Source organism: Brassica napus, chromosome A6 (assembly GCF_020379485.1).
Source record: "Brassica napus cultivar Da-Ae chromosome A6, Da-Ae, whole genome shotgun sequence".
NCBI classification, from domain to species: Eukaryota; Viridiplantae; Streptophyta; class Magnoliopsida; order Brassicales; family Brassicaceae; genus Brassica; species Brassica napus.
The window spans coordinates 4,395,185-4,413,746 of NC_063439.1; the positions used below are offsets into that span (position 1 = coordinate 4,395,185).

The 18,562-nt window shown below is 40.2% G+C and overlaps 6 protein-coding genes across 7 annotated transcripts; 2 read left to right on the forward strand and 4 right to left on the reverse strand.

Annotated features, from left to right (window-relative positions):
- Positions 1 to 185: 185 nt before the first annotated feature.
- On the reverse strand, positions 186 to 3,307 carry LOC106349829 (G-type lectin S-receptor-like serine/threonine-protein kinase SD1-13). Its single transcript, XM_013789799.3, has 7 exons — positions 1,988 to 3,307; positions 1,814 to 1,921; positions 1,542 to 1,735; positions 1,268 to 1,478; positions 966 to 1,203; positions 749 to 899; positions 186 to 666 (listed from the first exon to the last, which is right to left on the reverse strand). The coding sequence occupies exons 1-7, from the start codon at positions 3,258 to 3,260 to the stop codon at positions 358 to 360; spliced, it is 2,484 nt and encodes an 827-aa protein (XP_013645253.2). The 5' UTR covers positions 3,261 to 3,307; the 3' UTR covers positions 186 to 357.
- Positions 3,308 to 3,517: 210 nt separating this feature from the next.
- On the reverse strand, positions 3,518 to 4,683 carry LOC106349939 (universal stress protein PHOS32). Its single transcript, XM_013789900.3, has 2 exons — positions 3,839 to 4,683; positions 3,518 to 3,738 (listed from the first exon to the last, which is right to left on the reverse strand). The coding sequence occupies exons 1-2, from the start codon at positions 4,572 to 4,574 to the stop codon at positions 3,713 to 3,715; spliced, it is 762 nt and encodes a 253-aa protein (XP_013645354.2). The 5' UTR covers positions 4,575 to 4,683; the 3' UTR covers positions 3,518 to 3,712.
- A 1,469-nt stretch (positions 4,684 to 6,152) lies between these two features.
- LOC106389446 lies at positions 6,153 to 7,623 on the forward strand. The gene is made up of 5 exons (XM_013829702.3): positions 6,153 to 6,564; positions 6,649 to 6,712; positions 6,806 to 6,970; positions 7,056 to 7,121; positions 7,207 to 7,623. The coding sequence occupies exons 1-5, from the start codon at positions 6,266 to 6,268 to the stop codon at positions 7,357 to 7,359; spliced, it is 747 nt and encodes a 248-aa protein (XP_013685156.2). The 5' UTR covers positions 6,153 to 6,265; the 3' UTR covers positions 7,360 to 7,623.
- A 214-nt stretch (positions 7,624 to 7,837) lies between these two features.
- Positions 7,838 to 10,888, reverse strand: LOC106389445 (probable serine/threonine-protein kinase abkC). Its single transcript, XM_048782164.1, has 5 exons — positions 10,617 to 10,888; positions 9,093 to 10,383; positions 8,758 to 9,021; positions 8,497 to 8,652; positions 7,838 to 8,287 (listed from the first exon to the last, which is right to left on the reverse strand). Exons 1-5 carry the CDS (start codon positions 10,622 to 10,624, stop codon positions 8,168 to 8,170), a joined length of 1,839 nt encoding a protein of 612 aa, XP_048638121.1. The 5' UTR covers positions 10,625 to 10,888; the 3' UTR covers positions 7,838 to 8,167.
- Positions 10,889 to 10,934: 46 nt separating this feature from the next.
- LOC106349960 (partner of Y14 and mago-like) lies at positions 10,935 to 13,057 on the forward strand. Of its 2 annotated transcripts, XM_022720640.2 has the most exons (6): positions 11,031 to 11,122; positions 11,365 to 11,414; positions 11,736 to 11,981; positions 12,135 to 12,248; positions 12,328 to 12,579; positions 12,732 to 13,057. In XM_022720640.2, exons 3-6 carry the CDS (start codon positions 11,793 to 11,795, stop codon positions 12,858 to 12,860), a joined length of 684 nt encoding a protein of 227 aa, XP_022576361.1. In that variant the 5' UTR covers positions 11,031 to 11,122; positions 11,365 to 11,414; positions 11,736 to 11,792; the 3' UTR covers positions 12,861 to 13,057. The 2 variants fall into 2 exon arrangements, with proteins under 2 accessions (XP_013645374.1, XP_022576361.1); XM_013789920.3 differs by lacking the exon at positions 11,365 to 11,414 and having other exon boundaries at positions 10,935 to 11,122.
- Positions 13,058 to 13,069: 12 nt separating this feature from the next.
- LOC106349859 (putative DNA (cytosine-5)-methyltransferase CMT1) lies at positions 13,070 to 17,610 on the reverse strand. Its single transcript, XM_048782163.1, has 20 exons — positions 17,347 to 17,610; positions 17,179 to 17,269; positions 16,924 to 17,031; positions 16,709 to 16,828; positions 16,524 to 16,623; positions 16,266 to 16,426; positions 16,127 to 16,192; positions 15,772 to 16,041; positions 15,601 to 15,659; positions 15,456 to 15,522; positions 14,969 to 15,298; positions 14,813 to 14,881; positions 14,628 to 14,714; positions 14,456 to 14,543; positions 14,270 to 14,388; positions 14,062 to 14,166; positions 13,927 to 13,970; positions 13,761 to 13,830; positions 13,581 to 13,684; positions 13,070 to 13,483 (listed from the first exon to the last, which is right to left on the reverse strand). The coding sequence occupies exons 1-20, from the start codon at positions 17,484 to 17,486 to the stop codon at positions 13,321 to 13,323; spliced, it is 2,361 nt and encodes a 786-aa protein (XP_048638120.1). The 5' UTR covers positions 17,487 to 17,610; the 3' UTR covers positions 13,070 to 13,320.
- Positions 17,611 to 18,562: the final 952 nt, after the last annotated feature.

Below are 18,562 nucleotides of genomic sequence, written 5' to 3' on the forward strand. Positions count from 1 at the left end.
AACCTGAATAATGGATAAGATCTGTATTGACTTTTCATGGATTCATTAAATACACAACAACAACCTTGACTAGCACAAAACAGAGTTCATCACAAGATGGCTATCATTTATTCAAGCTCTATTCCTAGATAACATATTTTTTTCAAGATGTATACAGTATTGCCGTCTATATCAAGCTTAAGGAGAGGAACAAAAAGGACTCATGTTCTCTATTTATGTGACCTCATACAATAAACTTTCTAGATTCCAAATATTTGAAGCTTTAATCCTACAGATTACTCTTACATACAAAAAAATACAGCTTAATTAGCTTGTTAATATATTCTTTAGTATCAGGTTTCTATGCAACTTACAGAGCTAACGTCCTATGATTTCAGTGATGCTCACATTGTTGATAGATGCTCTTTGCTCACTTTCCCAAGGTGATTCAGCGTCCGGTGATACCCTTCTAGCTATAAACGCTGGCTGCTTCGGCTCGGGAAGGTTTGAGTTCTCTGTACTTAGCATCCAAATCACGGTCGAAACGCTCGGTCTATCATTAGCGTGATCTTGCACACACAATAGTCCTATGTGCACACATCTTCGTATTTGGTTTTCAAAACACTCTTCAAGGATGACAGGATCCACAAGAGTGGTGGCTTCTCCATCATTCCATAGTTTCCATGCCTAGGACAAAAAAAAAAAGAAAGGTTTCAAGAATGGTGTACAACCTTTTGTTTGTAGAAGGAAAGCTCATTAATAGTCTTACATAAGCTGAGAGGTTCAGATTCTGGTCATCATTGTTAAAGCTTGAGTTTCTTCTTCCACTCACAATCTCCAATAGTATGACTCCTAAGCTGAAAACATCTGACTTCTCCGAGAATAGCCCTCCCAATGCATACTCAGGTGCCATATAACCACTGGGAAGGTTATGCTTTTGTCAGTTTTGTTATCAACAAAAGTTCAATGAAAATAGTTAAACTCACTATGTTCCAACCACTCTTAGGGTGCTCGCTTCATCCTCATTCCCCCGGAAGATCCTGGCGAGTCCAAAATCAGATATCTTGGGGTTTAGATTCTCATCTAACAAAATATTACTGCCTTTGAGATCTCTGTGTATGATCCTCAGTCTTGAATCTCTGTGAAGGTACATAAGACCTCTACAGATCCCATCTATTATGTTAAACCGAGTCTTCCAGTCAAGAAGTCTTTGCTTCACCGGGTCTGGATTAAGACATAAAGCAAATTAAAACAGAACAAAGTTAAACCAAACGGTTAAGTTAATTACCAGATAAGCATGCATCCAAAGAGTTCCCTGGCATGAACTCATAGACCAGCATCCTTTCTTCTCCTTCAATGCAGAAACCAAGCAATCTCACGAGGTTCCGGTGTTGCAGCTTAGAGATCACAACCACCTCGTTAACAAACTCGTCTAGTCCTTGTCCAGAGGTTTGTGAGAGCCTCTTCACAGCGATCTCTTGCCCTTCTCGTAACTTCCCCTGCACAAGAAAAGTTGTAACCTCTCGTACCAATGAAAGCATATAAACTGTTTACAAACAAACCTTGTAAACGGAACCAAACCCTCCTTCTCCTAGCTTGTTTGTGACAGCGAAGTTTTCAGTAACTGCAGCTAAAACTTGATACTCGAACAACGGTAGCTCTTTAAGCTTGTTTTGATTCACAGCGATGGCTCCGGACTCGTTACTATTTAAAGCTTCCATTCTCTCAAACAGTAACCTCGCGTTTCTGGTTTTCTCTGTTGATTAATCGAAAAAGTTTGTTAAATCTAAAAATATCTATAGAGACATGAGTACATATATAATAACTCTCTGACCTCTACGCTTTGCTACCTTCCTCAGTGCTAAAAGAACAATCACCGCAACAAGAAACGCGCATCCTACTATCGTGATTACGATCACAAGTGATCGGTTGCTGGAGGTTTCTGTTGAGGAACATATGCGAGTTAGTTTTAGTAAAATGATGAAACTAATGTCGGAATGTTACTTACTGAGTTCAGAACCAGCTAAACGGACGTGAAGTGTAACGCCAGAGGTTAAAAACTCTTGCATGTCGATCAAGTCTCCGCTCCACAGAAGACAGCCCAACCCTGTGTCATAAAAGTAAGCAGTACAAGAACAGTTTCTCAGACAGCTTCCAGGACAGTCTTGCTCGTTGACTTCAGACCGCTGTGGATTGTTGGGAACTTTCATCTTCTTCAACCTCAAAAAACCATCACCCTCTCTACTTCCATTATTGTTGGCCCTCTGGCACTGCAACAGGGTCTTTCTCACGCATCCCTGAGTCCAGTTCCCCCTGTTCCACTCCTGGTAGCTCCGCGGCTCAAACCCTTTAATACACTTACAAGGCGGGTCTAAACCGGATTGGCAGCTAGTGAACTGGCCACATTTAGCATATATATCGCAGTTTATCGGAAACATCAACCCCGAACTCCATTCTTGGTTAGCCTCGCTCCAGTACTTCTCCATCGCGTGCCCCTCGGTGTCCAAGAGGAAATGATACATGGATTGGTTATAACCAAAGGACATGGAGACGGATCCTCTGTTGTCATTAGCAAGTTTAAACCCGTAGAGATCGATACGCGAGTCCCTCTCCGGTAGTCCGAGGAAGTTTTGACCATTCCACGGGCCGCTACGCCACAGCATAAGACCGTCTTTCCACAAGGCGAGCTCTGGAAACGGTAAAGGAATCACACCGGCTGAGTAGCGTCCTGGCGAAGGATCAGATAGGCTTTTCCACGATCTGAGGATGAGTCTCTTCCCCGTTCTTGCGTCGGTGGAGATGGTCATTGTTGGTAAGAACGCGTTCTGAGGATGCTCGAAGCTCTCCCACAGTTTCTTATCTCCTTCTTGAAGTACGAGGTTCCCTGTACTCAGAAGCCTTGCGTGTGTGGTGTTGGGAGATCCTAATGGTCGTGAGAGGTTCGTGGACCAGTGAACGTGTCCACGACCATCTATAACCACGAGGTTCCCGTCTTTGGATATCAGAATCTTTCCCGAAGAGTCGTTGATCGGGCTGTCTTTGTTTGCTACCCAAACTACAGCCTGCTTCTGCGCAGGAATGTTATTGAACCAAACTCCAGCGTAGCGACCCTTGGAGTTAACCGGACTGAAGAAACCAAACCTGAAAGTGCTGGGGCTGGACACGAGCGTCTCTGAGTCTTTGAGCTCAGTAGAGAACGAGAGTACATCCACACACAAACAAAACCTCAAAGATACAACAAAAGACAAGGTAAGAAGAAGAAGGAAACGAGAACGACCCATGTGTTCTCAGGCAAGTCTCGTCCCTTTCTGTTTGGGAGAACATTGAGCTTCATGTATTGTGTCTTTATATGTATCCAAAGAGTCGACGTTCGTCTAGTTTGAATCTTCTTTAACCATTAGCACCGACTTGTGCTGCTAAAGCTGACTTTCCTACTACGAAAACTACTGGAGTGTAAGAGACGGATGTGAATATTAATTTTGGAACCGTCAAAGACGTTATTATTTTGTATGGTTCGTTCGTTGAAACATTGAAGAAATATTTTTCAACTGTTTTTTTTTTTTCCAAAGACAAACACAAGACACTGAATCCATTAATGTCTGAACTTCCACACAGTTCAAAACAAAAACTCAGAAAACATGACCATACTTACAACTCAAAAGATTTAGTCCAAACCCCAAACACCAGATCAAGAACACAAACCAAAGGGCACATAAACGCTTTTCTTCTCCTTCTATGACTCCTTAGAGAGGTCTCCTTCTGCAACATAGAAGCTGACTCAACATCAGTGGCCAACATAAAAGTCAAAACAAAGATCCTTCTATACACTATCTTATACCCTAGCTAAATTGAAATTGACCTGCTTGTTGCTGCTGCTGCTTATCCGAAGCATCATGATACTCCTCCTTGTCTCCCTCTTCCTCAGCTACCTCAGGAACCGTATGAAGCTTATCGCTTTCCCCCAGATTCTCAACACCATTCTCGCCGGACTTCTCATCCTCTCCGTCCTTATCATCCGGAAACCTAACAACCACCACCGGACAAGCACAGTGATGAACAGAGTAATCACTAACGCTCCCCAACCTCCCTTTGCTGCTCCTCTTCGTAGCTCCGAACCCTCTGCTACCCATGATCAACGTACTAAGCCCTAACCTCTCAACCTCCAAACACAGCCTCTCCTTCATATCGTGATCTTTCACGATATGAATCTTAAACGGTATCTCGGCTTCGACAAGAGGCTGAGCAACGTCGCTCGCCTTCTTGTTGGTGAAAATATCGAAATCGTCTTCGAGCTTCTTCTGAGACTCTTCGTTCTCCGGATCCCACTGCGGAGACAAGTCAATGGCTCCCCAGTCGGCGCCGTAGAGGACGCTCGTCGGCTGAACGTGGAGGAGCACGACGGCGTCTCCTGATCGGAGATAGTTCTGAACGGCCCATTGGACTGCGTAGGCGCTCTCGTCGCTTAGATCGACGGCGATCCCGATCTTGCGCTGAGCTCCGGCCGTCGGTGTGGTGGTGATCGGGAACCTGGGGGACGACGGCTGCACGGTGACGACGGTTGGTGATTTCCTCGGTGATTTTCCCGGTGAAGCCATGGTTTTGTCGGCGATGAAATGAAAGACTGTTTCTTTGGGTAAAAGGAATGAGTTTTTGGCTTTGACGGTGGAGATACGGACAAGGAGAGAGACGGAACAAAACTTTGGTCGTCTTGTACTTCTTCTGTTGCAAGATTTGGAGTTTGTTAAGAGCCGTTCGATTGATGAGTTTAAGATCTAACGGAGGTAGTAAAATCTCAGTTAAATGGGCTCAAATGTCCTTGGGTTAAGCGAAAAATAACTTTGGGCCAGGCCTGGTAGATAGAATCGATCTAAGTTACTCATGGTAATTAGTAACAACGTACCCGTAATTTAGGGGCGACTGGTTTTCCCGCTACCACCCGCAAACGCAGCTTTTGCAGTTGGTAGCGGTTGTCGGCAGTTTGCAACAATCACTCAAATCATTTTAAACCGCTTCAAACCGCTCTGAATTTCATAAATTCAAAAGCTGGCTCCAGCTAGAGTTTGCGGTTGCGGGAGGGTAAAAATTTTTTCTTTCTTTTAAACAGTATATATACAAAAGTAAAAATATTTAATAAAAAAATTAAAATTGAAATTATGAAAATATTAAATATATCTATTATATTAATTAATATTATAAAATTTTATAATAAAACAATTTCAATAAATTTTCAAAAATTAAAATTATAACTTTCTAAATATAAATTTTATATTTATTATAATTTTATGATTTTTGATATTTTTATAATTATATTAAATGTAAATATTGGTAATTTATTATTTGACTGTTATCGCATTTAGTAGTTAACCAGTCATAAGTCACCCGCAAACGCATCAATTTTTAACTGCATTACCAGTCATGCAAATCTATTAAAATCGCTAGAAACCGCAACCGCCCGTATCCACAAACTTCCGCAACCGCTGCGTTTGAACCAGTCAGGCCTTTAAGTATTTAAACGAATTAAACGATATATAGTACATGCAGCCCAAAATTAGCCAAAGTCCTATTTATTTAACAACGTTAGAGCATCTCCAAGGGGACTCTATTTTTTCCTCTATAATTTACACTAAAATAGAGTAACTCTATTATAGAGTTGAATTTGCTCCAATGGTTCACTCTATAATAGAGTTACTCTATAATAGAGTGAAATATAGAGTATTCTTGTTTTTTTACTCCAAATATAGAGTGAAAAAACAAAAATACTCTATATTTCACTCTATTATAGAGTAACTCTATTATAGAGTGAACCATTGGAGTAAATCCAACTCTATAATAGAGTTACTCTATTTTAGAGTGAAATATAGAGAAAATTATAGTGTAGCATTGGAGATGGTCTTACTAATCCGGTGTTTGATTAACAAATCTTACTATCTTTTTTTTTTTGGTCAAAAACAAATCTTACTATCTTAGCGTTACATTTGATGTACAAAAAAACACAAGTTGTTGATTATTTTGTTTTCTGTTACCTTTTCGGACATTATAAAAAAAATCCAAATAAAAGGAATCGCATAATAGAGATAAGAATAAAGAGACATCAATCACTCTCCACTATCAGAATATCCACGTGGCAAACAGCTGTACCGTTAGTAATGACAGCTTTATGGTAGGTTTATGAATAATTAATTACCCGCCATAAAGCATCCAAAAGGCGTTTCTTCACCCATTAAAGGAAGATCCTTTTTTGCAGAGTAGAGATTAAAAAACCCTAAAGTTTTCTCCTTTTTTATCAATGGCGGATTCGGGTAAGCTAGAGAGCGGTGGAGCCACCGTAATAGGCGACATTGGAGTTGAAGGCGGCGGCGGCGCGGCGGTGGAAGAGAGGGAGATGCTAGCGGAGTTGGAAGGCATATCTGTGTTGGATTTCGACCTGCTTTGCTCGACGGTGGCGCTTCAGACTCAGGGGAAGTGGAGGAAACTCGAGAGCTCCGACGGAGAAGATGATGAATACGGCGGCGGCGTTTTGCGGCTCTGGGAAGGCGATGTTATGGACTGCCTCGAGGATCGTCGTCTCTGCATCGAATCCGCTTGGTGAGTTTATATCCTCCAGACATTGGAATGATAACGAAGCAAGAGTTTGTTTAATAGTTTTATTTTTTATCTTTTGTCTTTTAGCTGTCCGTGCTACAGATTCGGGAAGAACATGACAAGAACCGGTTTTGGTTCCTGCTTTCTTCAGGTATAAAATCCCCTTTGAGTTCCCAATCATTGAAAGATGTTGTCTTTTCTATGTATCTGACTTATCAATTTTGTGTGTGTTGTGTTGTGTCAGGGTACTGTTCATATGATTCTTATCATCGGTCTCCTATTCAACGTTGCAGCTTTTGCTGTAACCAAAAGGCATTGTTTTCTCTATCTGGCTGTTGCTTTCGTCCTTTTGATTGCTTCCTACTTGGGGTTCTTCCGTATGCAGATAAGAAGGAAGTTTAACATTAGAGTAAGCTTTCCTTTTTGTTGTTTGTCTCTGTGATTATGTGCTGAGGAGATTATGACATTTCGATTCTCTTTTTTTTTCTTTACAGGGTGCTGATAGTTTATTTGACGATTGCATCCAACATCTCATGTGTCCGTTTTGTACATTAACTCAGGTGTGTATTTGTTCACAGATGATAGCAAGCTGTATCCATTTATTTATACCGTTTTTGGTTCAACTTGCTTGTGAATGTGATGTAGGAATCGAAAACACTGGAGATAAACAATGTACATGACGGTATCTGGCATGGTCGAGGAGACACGCTATGCATAGGCGGCTATCCCGAAGGAAAATCTTTGCTTGAGCTGCATTCTCCTCCAGTTATTGTATCAACAATGTCATCTGAACCCTAAAAACCCAACGTAGACGAGAGTATACTGAGACAAGCTCTGTATCATCATCAGCTGTGGTGTGTTCACCATTGACGCATAATCATGTCAGAAGATAACTTTCATGTTTGTCTTTTCGAAACTGTGGTATAGAGCAAACATGGAAGTTCTATTTGAAAGGAGAAACATTGAGAACCCACTTGTATGCTAATAGTGTGTACCAGTGCCAGTTATCTGTATATATAGCCACCTATTTGTATGATAATATATTTGATGATGATGGTCATAGATACCGTTGTAAGTTACAGAGAAGATATGCGTCAATTCAGTTTCTGAACTAGAGTTTAGATATTTTAAGCTGCAAAAAGAAACGAAACTATACAACAGAAACAATACGTTGTCAGGCATTTTGTTCTGGTTCGGTTCTGTTATACTGTTGTCAAAATAAAATCAGAAAAACCACAAGGTGTACAAGACAACTAGATAGATAGGCAGAGAGATGTACATGGACGTGAACACTTTATTCAAATTCTCTGGACCATTCACAGGCAGTCCTTCTAATTGTTTTATGTTCACTGTTCTTCGGTTAAGAGAACAAACAGGCGGTTAATACAGGACATCAACCGCGTAAATACAAATCTATGATGGAGTTAGAATGAACCAAAATCCATACCAACAAAAAGAAAAAAAGGAGATTAAAAAAAGAATGAAAAATAAACAAGAACATGTACTTTCTTTCTATGTTCTTTCATCTAAGATGTGTAAAACCTGTCGACTCCTATTATGATGACAAACAACATTTGAAAAAAAAAGATTGAAACCTTTTATTCTCCTACGGTGCCATCAGACCATCCACCGTATAAGAAAGAGACTTAGCCCAGTCGGTTTTCAGCACCATTGTTTGCAGCGTGTGCATCACATCATATCCTGGATCAAGCTTCCGTTGCCAACCCTATAATAACCAAAATCCATTAACAACAGATTGAAACAAACTTTAGATTTGTTATAAAGAGTAACCGGATCAAACTAGGCTACATCTTTAAGCTCAATTACTACAACAAGCTTAGTTTTTGGTCCTATGTATACCAAAAGCTCCATGATACTGAAAATCAAAACTGAAATTTTGGAAGAAAAAAAAAAGAAGCAAAGATTTTGGCTCACCTCGAGAACTAGTGTTGTCACCATCACGGTGCATACATTCCCATCAATATTAACTCTATGGCGCCTTACTTTCTCAAGTAACTCGTGCATACAATCTGCTGGATGCACTAAGTCTCCCTCAGCGGTTCCCCAGAACTTGAATGCTTCTTCTACTTCCTGCCAAAACATAAACGTATCATCATTCATCACATACTTAAAGAATCTCGAATTACATCTGACAATTTTAACTGTTTTCTGAGGTAATATGGAACTTATCATTACCTCAATAAAAGCCTCTGGATTGGGGCAGTTCTGCTTTCTAGATAACTTAAGCGTTCGCTCAGCAGCAGTCCTGCCATCTCTAAGCGCAACCGCCTTGAAGAAATCAAGCAAGTTCTCTCTGTCGTTCTTTGATAGCTCTGCAGTCATCCCCACGTCAAGGAAAACGATATGTGGCTTCTTCGTTTTGAAAAGACCTCCACGAGAAGCCTTTTTCCGGACAAGGATGTTCCCCGGATGCATGTCAGCGTGAATAAAGTTATCAACCTGAAGAAATCATAGCATCAATGAAGGCATGATCTTATTAAAAAAAAGACTACAAAGATGCTCTCTCTTACCAGGAGCATCTTCAAGAGAGCATGAGTCCCAATGTGAGCTAATCTAGTTTTAATCCACTCATGTCCTTCCACGCCATCAACGTAACGCGCCACGCTCTCTCCGTGCTCATAAGTCTCCACCAGAACAGCAGGGTGCACAAGCGGATACACAGGTTTAGGGAAAGAAACATCTTTCCATCTCCTGAAGTTGTATATGAACCTGCTCAAATGAGAAGCTTCCCTCGCGAGATCGACTTGAGATAGCATGAAGACACCGAACTGCTGCACACTCTCGTCCAGTCTCAGCCACTTCAAAGCAGGAACCAAAGTCGATACCCTCGCCACGAAGTTGATTATCACAAAGTCTCTCCTTATAGATTCACCTACGCCTGGATGTCTAACTTTAACAGCAACTAAAGAAGACTTTGACTTTTGCCCTGGATACTGAAACCTCAAGGAAGCTCTGTGGACCTGAGCAATGCTCCCTGACGCTAACGGCGCCTCTTCAAACTCCTCGAATATCTCGGAGAGTTTACGACCAAACGCCTTCTCTATAGTTTTCTTGGTGTACGCAAAGCTATGCTGAGGAGCATCACTGTGAAGCTTTGAGAGCTGGGAGCATAGATCCTGAGGGAAGAGATCTGGTCTGGTAGCTGCCCATTGACCCCATTTGATGAAAGCAGGACCTGCTCGTTCAAGAGTTCGATGAACCATCTCAAGCCACACTTTCCTAAACCGTGGCCCACACACTTCAACAACCAGACCCATCAGAACACTAGGAGTAAACAAACAAGCTATGTAGAAAGCTCTCCCTATCAAAATAAAACCCTCTATAACCGAAAACAACAACGAAGTGAGGAAGATGGGACCGTTCTTGGCCCTTGTGTAGAGTGATTTATGCGAAGGATAGGGATCTAAGGGAGCTCGTTGCGCCGCCCATGCTACTTTTCCACAAGTGACGGCAGCGATGCCGGGGATTAAGAGGTGTGAACGGGTGAGAGACAAGCAGAAAGCTTGAGCAATGGTGTTTATGCGAGGTAAGTTCCATTGGCGGTGAAGCCTGTTCCAAGCAACTTGAGCATGATGAGTGACTACATTTCTTGCAGAGACAGTAGTAGTAGTAGTAGAACAACAACGGCGCGACAGGTGATTACTCAAAAAGCTTCCTTTACAAAGTCCATTACTCGGAATCCTAGAGGAGGAAGTGTAAACTCTGAACTGAGGCGACCTTAGAGCAGCTTGGGAAGCTCTCTCTTTCTGATTTAATAAAAGATATTCCTTTTGTTTTCCAACGATTCTAAAGATTAAAAATCTGAAAGAAGAGAGAAAGAAGTTATCAGCTAAGAGAGGCTAAAGAAGGATCTGATTAACAGTAAGACGTACACTCCTAAAAGTTTGGAACTTTATACATAAATCCAGTAAAAAAAATCTGCATTTGGGATCATAAATGAGTCTCGGATCAGAATCCACAATAAAAATACGAAATTGGTGGTGGGTCTATGAGAATACAATCCAAGCTTGAGGAACAAATAAGAAAAAACAAACCTTGACATGGCGGCGAGGGTGAGAAACCAATGCGAGAGAATGAGGAGGAAACGTAGCTTGTTGTTGTTGGGTATGGTGGATCTTTAACACGTTTAAAATAAGGAGCATTTTCTCATTGACTTGGACTTGGTGGGAGCAAGAAAGGGTAATGATTAAGTCGGTCACCGGCGTTGGTTGGGTTCGAAAATACCTCCCGGAGAAGAAACCTAAAGCCGACAAGGGAAGAGAGAGAGAGAGAGAGAGAGAGAGAGAGAGAGAGAGAGAGAGAGATGTTTAGGTAATGTTGGGCTTAGGTTGAACGCTAAATTTTTGATTTTTAGTCGACGTGTGACATTGTCAACCCAGACAATGATGATGTCATCAACAAACTAAATTAAAACTAAACCCTTTGGTCGGTCCAAAGACTATTAACCTGTCGTAACTTTTTTTTTTTTCTTTTCTCATAACCGCTTGCTTTTAACCGGGTTTGGGTTCTCCGGCGACGGCGAAAACCTGCATCTCATTAGGTCAGAGTTCTCTCCTTCTCTCTCTCTCTCTGGTCGCTTGCAGAAAATAGGTTAGCTAAATTCGTTTGATTTTCACTGCGAGGAGACGAATTAGAGAAAATTGAATTGAGCTTTAGAGTGGTCAAACTTTGAATCTAAAGAAGTAATGATTTTAGGATTTGTATTGGAGATTTGGCTTGTGGTTCTTAATAGCAGCCAGTGAGATATTGTCCCTAAAGTTTTGTGCTTTGATGATTATACAGAAAGAAAGCTTGGGACTTTGTACTTTAATCTTTAGAGGAGGAGGTCAAAAGTGAGTGTTGAGATATTGAACTAAGTGACTAGCCTCCTGTCTTGATTAGTTTTTTTTAAATGACTTTTGATTGCATGAATATATTAAGGCATTGTCTCACTGGCTGTTTGTGTGGTTGTCGTAAGTCATTTGGTGTGCATGAATACACGAGTCATGTTTCAGGCCCTAGTCAGCTTAAATATGTTAACTATACTGCTGCGCATTTGGCTTCTTTCGCAAAGTGTTGGATTCAGTTCATCTGTTAACCAAAAATTTGATTTGTTTTACTGTGTTAATATTGGAGTCCATGATGTCTAATGATCCCTGGAATTTTTGATACAGAAAACGGAGAACTTGATAGCTGGGAAAGAAGACAAGTGACGAGGGTGATTGAAACAGATGGGAAGCAGCAACAGAATCGGGGAACAGAAGAAGCAAATGGCTGAACTGAGCAAAAACCTTAAAGAAGGTGAGAGGATTCTGGAGCCTACACGTAGACCTGATGGTACTCTCCGCAAACCCATCCGGATTCGAGCTGGATATGTTCCTCAAGATGAAGTTGTCGTTTATCAGTCCAAAGGTTCTTTGGTATATAATATTTTTTCCCTCAACACTATTCTGCTACTTCTCCTGGATATGAATCGTTTGTAGTCGATTTGAATCAATTCTATCGGTTGAAGCAAGGCATAAAATGTAGATAGAACAGTATTCATTCAAAACTTGTATTTTTCTTTGCAATAGATGAAGAAGGAGCTGGCCTCACTAGGACCTCCAGGTTATGAACCGGATCCAACTCCTAAACCAAAGACCAAAGCTGCTAAGAAGAACGAACGTAAGAAAGAGAAGAGGTTACAGGTATATGTCTCAACTCTTATCCATGTGTAAGCTTCATCTTCATTTATTGTAACATGCTTCCATATTATCACCTCTGTAGGCTGCTTTGCAAAAAGGTACCAGCTCTGAGGATGGATCAGCTAGTAGTAATGTAGACAAAGAAGAAGCTGTTCCTGTTGTGACTCCAAGCAATGGTTCCCAATCTGTTAATGTATTGGTTTCTGGTTTGGAGGCTTTAGACGTTTCTTCAAATAAGGATGTAGCGTCTCTTACTTCGGAACTTGGAGAAGCACCCAATCCAGGAACTGCAAGAGAAGACACTGAGAAAAGAATACGTACACTTAAGAAGAAAGTAAGATTTCAAACTTCCCAAGCTTGCTTTAGAATAAGATTTGAGAATGTTTTTGGTGTGAGAGATATGATGATCCAAGTTGTTGCAGAAACCTGCAATCTAGCGGGGTTGTGTAATTGTCTGTTTGTCATCTTCTGTTAACATATATGCAGATCCGACTCACAGAAGCTCAGCAGCAGAAGACTGCTCCCAAAGACCTAAAGCCGGAGCAATTGGAGAAGTTCTCTAAGTTGGAGGAATGGAGGCAAGAGCTCAAGGCTTTGGAGGATAAGGAGGCTTAGCTTTCTGCATCATCGACATGAATTGTCTAGCTTTCAGACAGGTTGTAGCTTTTCTCATGAATGAACAAAAGGTTGTTCGTAGAGCTTTTATCAGAAATCTGGTTAAAACCAACTTGGCGCATTGCCTAAATTCTGAAAATTGATGCCACTTTGTGTGATTGTGTTTGGTTCTCGCCTAAAGCATATGATTTGAGTTAGATGATGCGGAATTGCTGTAACAAATATCAATGGTTTATTTTTAAGTTTGAAAAAAAAAACAGTAACAAATTGTTCCGACATAGAATCTGCTAGTAACCACAATTTTTGTTTGGTTCAGTGAGACCCACATGGGTCATTACTCATTTAGTACACACAACAACGTTTCAATGTAAACTAATAAAAATACTCTTAACCAATCAAGACATTCATCTTCTTCCTTTGAATCTTGCATGAGAAGACAGACCTTTCCTTTTTAACCTTCTCAAGCAGAGTGCTCTTCAGTTTTTCCTTGCATACACTGAGGATACTGGAAGGGGAGTTTTATTACAGGCTGATTATCGGTAAGCCCTTGACTTGCCAACCCGAAAGCATATCCTAACGCAACCCCTACAGGGACAGCCACCGCATTCCCAACCTGGATGTATCTGAAAATCCAGTTTTTTTCATATTAGAATCTCCAACATCAAACACACAAAGCAAATTCTAGAAATGATTGTAAAGAAGCAGGAAGTGAGGACTTACTTCTCCTTTATTGGGCCACATAGCTTATAAAAATCAGGAAACCCTTGTATTCTGGCGTTCTCACGAACTGTTAATACACGATCTTGCAACGGATGGATTACAATCTGTGACAAAGAGGTCACTAAAGAATTCAAAGGGGCAGAGGAAATAGGCAAATGGAAATGTAAAAAAAAAACTTACCTGGTTGTGAGGTTCTGCTCTTGTCACAACTGTATGAACAATCTCGTCCCACCACAGACGACCAAATGGCCTGACATTCAGTTAGCAGATGAGTTACTTTAGTGAATTAAATACAAGGTAATGAGAAATAGGATCCAAAAGAAGCATATTAGTTAGAGAAAGTCACTTTTTCGATTTTCCATTGACAAATGACACTGCATAATCAGGAACCTGAAGCAAAAACACAAGCCAGGTCAATATGAAGCTGCAGAAAAATGGGAACTGAAAAAATACACAGAGCTGAGAATGGATTCATTTGTACCAGAAATTTTCCAGATTTCAGTTTTGGTCGTTCTACAGAAGGGTCAAATTTCACTTTGTTGTCTTCATCAACTATAACACCAGGCAAATCTCTGAAGTTGGCACCCTGTAGCAATAAGAGTCCATAACAAGAATATGAGATTATTACATATTGAACCATTAAAGGAAGTACTATAACGAATCGCATCAAAAAAGATAGTGACTCATACCTTCTTCTTTACAATATGGCAAACCCGTTCAAGGTCGTCGTCATTTAGTTCAAGTGGTTGGTGATCATACAGTATTCTTGACTTTGAAGCATCTCCACCATCCAGGGGGATTATTGACTCTGAAACAAGACCATTGGTTATTACAGGTAAGCATCAAGGGAAACTCTATGGAGTTAAGATTCTCACCAGCTCTTGAAAGACGTATGAACTTCTGAAAGTTTGTTTGAGGTCTTGTATCATATTTCCTTTCATCGGTTTTTTCATAATTTGTCGCCTGCAGCATTAAAAAAAAGGTGACCGATGAACTATGTAGACATAAGGTTTCATAATACGACAATTTTAAGGTTTAGATACACACTGGTGGGAGATCGCTTATCGCATCTGCAAGAGTAAGAGCCTTTTCTAACTGAAGAAGATTCCTTTGCCTATATCCAACTTGTATTTCCTGCATTTACAACAAATGAATAAGCAATGCGATAATGGCAAGAGTCTATGAGATTGAAAAGTACAAACGTCCTCATAACAAAATGACTTGTCACTTGCCTCAAATTCTGTAGGGGTTAAGCATTTAGCGAGAGTCTCGTGAGTAGGCAAAGGGTAAGGTGGCAGTTTCTGTTGTTAACCAAATTATGAGAGCAATAAGGATCACTTCTTATAAGACAATAACTTACTGATATATATAATGTAACTAATATTTACCTCAGTTGGTTGTGCCCCCCACAAGAATACTCTATTTCTGACCTGAGGAACACCGTAAGAACCCGCTGTCATCATGCCTAATCTTGTCTGATAGTTCATCGCAACTAGACGAGCAACAGCATAACGGGCACAAAATCCCTTTGAAAACCTTAAGAGATCTACGACATTTTCCATGAGCACATAATTTGGCTTCAAATAGTCTATAATGTCCATATACACCAACAACTGCCGATTCTTTTCATCTTCAAGTGGTGCTTTGTTATTTCTGAAACGGTTAAAGCCGCTAATTCCTTGACATGGAGGACCTCCACACACAAAATGAACATCTCCCTGGGAAAGAAACATATTTTGAAGAGGCTGAAGTTAAAAACCATAAAATTTCAGATGATGAGCCAAACAATTATTTTAAAAATGATGATATTCTTTAATAGAACTATTGGTTTTGCCTCATTCATCAAACGCATAGTAAAGAAGTAACGCGACTTACCGGAAGGGGAAATCGGTTAGTGTTGAACCCGGTCGTCACAAACTCCTTTAACTTATCTTTGCATTTTCTGTTGTATATAGTGTGAAGAACATCAATAACAATAAAACATCACTACAAAAGGAAAATAGAGATATGGAATAGTTACCTTAACCCATCAAAAGGCTCCCAAGTATCTTCATCAGGACCATAACCTTTCCAACGCACCTGAGAGTATTGAGATAAAAAAGAAAAGCAAACGTCTGAATTACATCTTACAAAGAATAAAAATTTTGTTTATATGTAATGGAGATTCCAGATTATAGTCAAGTTCGTGTACCTTAAGATGAAATGCAGATTCTGCCTTAAGTCCATTAGGATTTCCAAAACAAATATCAAGGAACTTGTCTACCTCGAACTCTTCAGGTGGAATGTCAGAGCCGTTACTATCTCCATCTGCGTCATCATTTTCATCGCCATCTTCTTCTTCATCTTCCGAATCACCATCTGATTCTATTACCTCCGTAGTGGAAATAAGTCCAAACTTTTGGCATAACTTTCTCCATTCTATGAGCAATTTTAGAAAGTCTTCCGCAGCTTCGTTTCTAACCTGCTCAACATTTAAAATCAACTGATCACATGTGTGGACAATCAACTTCCTAACACACTATACAAAATCAGCAATAAGTAATTACCTCAGTTTCAGGATGGTTCAGTCTCAAACTATCACAAGCGAAGCTGTTGATATCTACTGCCCATTTCTGAAAATCAGAAAAAGCTAAGTAAAATCTTGCACAAATACAACAAAATTTTAATGTGGAAGTGGAACACTACCTTAATCAACTTTACGCCTGAGAGGGAAGCCCCCATACACAACCCAGTTGACATTGCTCCACATCCACTGTATAGATCAAGCAAGAACTTTTCCTTCTGCTGCGGAATCTGAATGCAGTTGGAATCAGATTCACTTGAAATTGTTGATGACGCATCACCATCTGTGTTGGTACATTTTGGTTAGACAGAAATCATCAGTAGTCTTTAAAACACTATGAACAAAGTTAGCAAGAATATGAATGATCAAAACTCAAGTACCATCCGCTGCAGTTGAAAAGGTCAGGTGAGCTAGCTCATATTTCATATCGTAATAAAAATCACAAGGCGGTATAACTCTCTCCTCAGCTCCGGAAACAATCTGTTGCAAAAAAAAAGTGACACGCAATCAGAAAACTTCTCGTGCAACTACGCTACTCTGAACTCATTGTAATCAAATCAAATACCTTGGCTGGAACTTTCACAATATTAACGCGGGAGACAATGCAATTGAGGGGATTATCATCCTCAACATTGGAAAGAAACACCCTCTTCTCTTGTACCTCACTTGCAAGGGTTTTGATAACCTAATAACAATAAACAAGAGCATCAATTAGCAAAGAGCAAGAAGATAAATCTACTTATAGTCAGCTCAAAGCCGCAACACACAGTAACATCTCACCGTATCTTCAGGTCTATAAAACCATCGAGCTCTAAAGTACGGCTCACCATCAATCGCTTCAAAAAACTCAACAATCTTTGCGATATAATTCGGGTTCCCGTCCTCAGCCTAAACCAAAAAAATGCATCAGATACAATTAACTATAGGATTAAATTAAGAAACTTTCTCAAATCTATTTTCACTATTATAAAGTCAACAGAAGAAATGCCACTACAACACACTACAATTAATAACGGAAAATAAAAGAGAGCTTACTTTAACGTAAACATCGTCACCAAGATTGAAAAGAGTTCCATCTACAAGAGCTTGGCTGTAGTGACGTTTAGCCTGCTCCAGATTCTCTTCACTGTTTCAAGAACACAAACACAAGATAAAGAACGTTTCGAGAGAATTTAACTGAGGAAAAAAAGAAACAACATTTACCCATCCTTTGGAGTTCCCACTGTGGCAGATACTCTAGCCTTTGAAGATCTATAGCGAGAGGGCCATTTCGCTATAGCTTCTTCAGCTGGGATGGGCTCTCCGGTAAAGGATAGATCCGTGGAAGGCTCCGGGCGCTTCATTGTTTTTTTTTGGTGTTAACAGTCACCTGATTTGCTCCGGGTCCGGAGGGATGAGAGAATAGGTAACGACAACAAAGAGAGGATGAACGTGTTAACAGAAAGAAACTATTATTACTTCATTTATGAGAAAAAAAAATATATTATCCAATTCTTTTAAAATATAGATATTTTTCAAAAGTAAGTAGCAAAGCGGGAACAATTCGCAGCGCGGCAAGCGCCTATGTTTTTCACTTAGCTCCTCCCAAATGTTTCAGTTTGGGCTTCATTAATCTTAAGTATATACAAATTGATCCTAGTGAGCCCACCAAGGCCCATAGATAGACTCTCTCTCGTAGAGTTGAAATCGTAAAGTTGAGTCCGCTTCAAGAGTAGTAGACTGCGATTCCCCTGCTTCGTCGGCACGTGTGAGCCACGAGTTGAGATGAAACGAATCAATTGTTTGGATGTATACGGCAATGTTGTAGTCGTCTACGAAGAAGCAGAGAAATCTGTACTTGGTTTCTATCTGCGAGAGTTAGGGATGTAGAAGAGAGTTTTGGTGTTTCTGAATATTACGAGATTGTTTTCGTGTTGAAGTTTCAACTCTTAACGAGTGGAGGTGAAACGAATCAATTGTTTAGATGAGAAGAGAGCCATTAATATATATACATGGCAATGTTATAGTCTCTGGAGCAGAGAAACCAGGGATCCAGATACTATAACATTGCCATATGCAATGCCTCTTATTCTTCTTTTTTTTCAGTAGACACAGCGCCAGCCATAGGTAACGTATTACGTGAGACATGCAACTTGTTACATTGTTTGTAACTCTTATTTTAAAATGAACACATATAAAATCTAAACCATTTTAGATGTTTGCTGTTTCAGAGAGGTTTGAGTAAGCATGCTTCATATGGGAGGGGGAGGATCCGTCACTCTTTCTAATTAATTGCCTTAATGTTCTTTTCCATAATAAGGAGGTCAGAGGTAATGCAAACGATTGATTATGTGCAAGCTGATTTTGGTTTACTACTTCAATAATCTGAGAGTTTTCCAAGCTTTCTAGAGCATATTGCTCTACTTTTCTAGATGTCTTT